Source organism: Capsicum annuum, chromosome 3 (assembly GCF_002878395.1).
Source record: "Capsicum annuum cultivar UCD-10X-F1 chromosome 3, UCD10Xv1.1, whole genome shotgun sequence".
Lineage (NCBI taxonomy): Eukaryota > Viridiplantae > Streptophyta > Magnoliopsida > Solanales > Solanaceae > Capsicum > Capsicum annuum.
Genome location: NC_061113.1, coordinates 59109639 through 59113668, shown reverse-complemented (window position 1 = coordinate 59113668; position 4030 = coordinate 59109639). Strand labels below are relative to the sequence as shown.

The window sequence follows — 4030 nt, the reverse complement described above, 5'->3', positions numbered from 1 at the left end:
TAACAAATGGATTACTCAATCTTAAAGCTTTTGTCAAACTGTGGATGTAGCTCTGGAATAATGTCGATCATTTTTAGGTTTAATGGTTTATCTTGTACTTAATATATTATGTTACTTTGGTTAATATATTTTTGTGGCATGCAAGGTTTGGAATGCTCAAGCAAAGCAGATCAACTTCCGTAGATCTGCAATATGTACACGACTCTGTAAAACAATAGTGTTTTGAGTTGGACTTGCGGTATTACTGGATGTGCAAAGTGTACATGACTCTGTTGGTCTTTCTCATTCCTGTGAAAGCAAGTTCAAAAATGTAATGACACAATTTTTTGAAGCAAACAAACGTACGTAGTTCAAGTCCTCTTTTCTTTTGTATAGTACAGTGATGTGAGGCATAGTCCATGCATAGCACGGCACGGGCCATCTAGTATATATTTAGCAGTAAACATCTCTACTTAGCTGATAAATGAGCTGTAACATAATGTAGTCACAGCAACTGGACTCATTACTTCAAGATGTGTACTGTACCTGAAGTGACAAAGAGGAAAAAAAAACAAGGTATTTAGAGCATGTCACAGACATCCAGTAACCCCTACTTAGCTTCTTGTTCGACCACTGGAGCATTTTTCCAGACTTTGTCAAGCTTACTGGTCTTCATTGGTGGCAAAGAGAACATGCTTACAGTTGAACTTCCGCTGCGAATCTCCTGCAAGACTCTCAATGCTGAACATGTAAGTCTCAAGTACATGTTCTCCATGTTCTTTATCTCAGCAATTTCTTCAGGAACTTTGACTGGCCTTTCCCCACTGCCTCTTGTCCCTTCTGGTTCTTTAAGTGGCTCAGTTTGGTACAAGAGGTGACTAAGAAGGATATCACACTCTTTCACTAGTTTATTTATAACCTCAGTTTTGAAGAATGGCTCCTCGAGCACCTTTTGGATGAAAGGCAATCGAATAAGCTCGCCACTGAGTTTGTCATATTTCTTTAAAATCTTCACAACTCCTGTAGACAGCAAAAGGAAAATAATAAATATAAATTCATAACAGCCAAATGGGAAAAGCTATCCCAATTCCCAATCATCATATGAGCAGGCAGTTGAGGACAAACGTGAAGAGAAAAAAGATATCCATACTTTCTACATGTGCCAATTGCTATACAAATAAAACATAACAAATATGCTGTGTAACACTTGCATGTTTGTCCAGAAAAATCTCAAGTTCTAAGGAACATAAAATGAAGTTAAAAAAACTTGAGCCACAAAGATCTGACAGATCAGATGCCTATATGAAATTATCTAGTAAATTGAGCATTGAAAAACCCAAAAGACCCATCAGAATCCATATTATTCAACAAAAGTATCTGATAAGTTGAGCTTAGCATATAGGATTGGTTAATTCTAGCTACAGATTAGCTAGCCACAAATTCTTGATAATAACTCATTCAAGACTAGAGGTCATGCTCCAATAGGGATGGCAATGGGGTGGGGCGGGTTTAAACGTCTGCGGGTGCGGTGCAGGTTTAGATGAACGCGGGGCGGAGCGGGTTCAAACATTTGTAAAGAAAAAACAAGCGGGTGCAGGGGTTAGGGTAAAGTTTCGCACTATCTGATGAGTTTTTCATTTACAAACATGCAAAACAAAACTGCCAACTCCAATTCCCATTAGAATCTCCAATGCAATATTTCTCTTTTCGTACAACCTTTTCTATTTACAGTTGGATACCAAAATCATTTTTATTAAAATGTACCAACAACTCATAGCCTCAAAATTAGAAAAGATAAAGCTAGAAAGCAGAAGTCCTAGTGGACAGAAAATTCATTAAAGTAAAATACATGTAAATTCCTAATTATTAGAATGCATCCTGATGATACAATTTACTAGCATGAAATATACCTGTATAGTTAAGAGCACTGTAATTCTCTAATAAAACCATCTCGCCATGAAGATCCACAACGTCCCTACCTACTCTAATAAGCTCTTCGTTTGACTTTCTCATCTCAGCTACTCTCTCTTTCAAAACCTGAAATCAACCAAAGGAAATATCATTAATTGACAAAGAATCATGTCATTACATTTGACTATATACAAATATATATATAGAAAGGAAAAGAGGAAAAAACCTTAAGGTGAATGATGTAATCCTCTTCTTTCTCCACAAAGAAAGTGTTGAACTTGTGGATTTCCTCCTCTAACAGCTTAACAAAATCATTCATCTCCTTGCTAACCTCATCATCATCCAACCTCTGCCTTTTCTTAGGCCTATCACCATCCTGAGGATAAATCAACTTCAACTCTTTCTTCAGATCCTTGTAACACAAGAACTTGTCTTGCCATTCAGGCAACGTTTCCTCTATGTGTGCCTTCAAGATTTTCCAGAACTTCATCAAATATATATTTGAAAAATTGACAACTAGCGAATGATTTTGCTAATACAAAAGATACGATTGCAAAAACGGAGAAGGAAATTAATTACACATAGAAAGAAAGATATAAAGGTTATATAAATTGGAGGTGTGCTGTGGTGAAGAAGGGGAAATTAGCATAAGCTAAGAATATTCCCAAGAATGAATTCGTGTGCGTTTGGAGGATTTGGCATATAAAAAGGAATATCCAAATAGGATATCCTGACGTTCGGTGCTTATTAGATGCTCTTTGGTTTGACCGTTTAACTTGAGCATGTGTTTTGTACCAATCAAAATTACTTTTTTGTTTTGCCCTTTTAGTTAGCCTTGCTAAATATATTTATTTTAGTTTAATTATTTATTTATAAAATTTAGTGAATTTTATTTTTTTTAATATTATCTCTATTATTAAATAATTTTATAAACTATATATATATATATATATATATATTTCAATTTATATATTTAAAATATAATTATTAATATTAATTTAATAAATATATTCTTAATAAATATTTTCTAAAAAAACAAGTCAAGTTAGCAAGTATCAGTTATATCAAAAGGGAGAGAGTATATTTTGCAAAAGTAAATAGTTTTTTTTTTTTTTGGTACATAAATAGAAGATAGTACTTTATCTCTTTCTAAATAATTAGTTGTTTCGTTTATTTTTTATTCCTAAATAAGTGATATTTTATATAACTAGTATCTACATACGCGTGTCGCACGAATTTCACTCGAAATAGACAATTTGAAATGTAAACATGCTTCAAATAAATCAAGGGCCATGAATTAGGTTAACACCACTAATCACCTGTTTCTTTATTACAAATTTAACATAGGTAAGGAGTTTCAATTATTAATAAAGATCGAAAAATATCTTTATTTCTACTTTTAAAAAATTCTTCAACTGTGATATAACAAAAGGATTTAGAAGAGAAGAAAACCTTTAAGGGGTCGTTTGGTTGGAAAATAAATTATGATGGGATAAGTTATGCTGAGATAAGTTATATTGGAATTAGTTATACTAGGATTAGTTATGCTGATATTACTTTTTTAGTAGTTGTTTAGTCTGCGGTACTAAAAATAATATGTATTGCATTCTTTTTAAGAATGAATAATTTGTTTACAAAAATATCCTTCACCATATTTAGCTTAATTACTACTATTTTTTTTTTTAACTTTATTAGTTTCTTTTTCCTAAAAATATATGTTAAGAAATTTATGTTGATATTTCTTAAATGTGTATGAAGCTTTAATATCTTATGTTAAGTTACTTATTTTGTTCTAAATTCTATAAAATGTTGATAATCTCATTTTTTGTCAAAAAAATTCATCATCAAAAAATATGAAAAAGAATTACTCTCATTTTTTATTATTTAGTATCGCAATATTTGGAGAGTCAAATTGATTTAAAAAAATAAATAAATTTTCAAAGATTTTTAGCTAAATATTAAAATAATTTTTTATTTAATAATCAAGCATTTATCAAGTTAGAAAGGGAATGTCAATATACGTTAATTACATGTTCATGATAAATTTGTTAGAAAAACTGAAATAAGATTAATAAACATATCTACAAAATAGAAAGACAATAAACCCTTTGATCAATTTTGAATTTGATTGTATGAATAA

General features: G+C 31.3%; 1 protein-coding gene across 1 annotated transcript; it reads right to left on the bottom strand.

The window, feature by feature from the left end:
* Nucleotides 1-249: 249 nt before the first annotated feature.
* On the bottom strand, nt 250-2608 carry LOC107863810 (SPX domain-containing protein 1). Its single transcript, XM_016709962.2, has 3 exons — nt 2117-2608; nt 1890-2016; nt 250-999 (listed from the first exon to the last, which is right to left on the bottom strand). Exons 1-3 carry the CDS (start codon nt 2378-2380, stop codon nt 590-592), a joined length of 801 nt encoding a protein of 266 aa, XP_016565448.2. The 5' UTR covers nt 2381-2608; the 3' UTR covers nt 250-589.
* Between the last annotated feature and the right edge of the window lie 1422 nt (nt 2609-4030).

Excerpts from the sequence above, each read along its gene's own strand:
- LOC107863810 (XM_016709962.2), bottom strand. The coding sequence starts at position 2,380 with ATGAAGTTCTGGAAAATCTTGAAGGCACACATAGAGGAAACGTTGCCT. Across the intron at positions 2,017-2,116 it reads ATTACATCATTCACCTTAAG|GTTTTGAAAGAGAGAGTAGC; the intron begins GTTTTTTCCTCT and ends GGTTGATTTCAG. Across the intron at positions 1,000-1,889 it reads CAGTGCTCTTAACTATACAG|GAGTTGTGAAGATTTTAAAG; the intron begins GTATATTTCATG and ends TGCTGTCTACAG.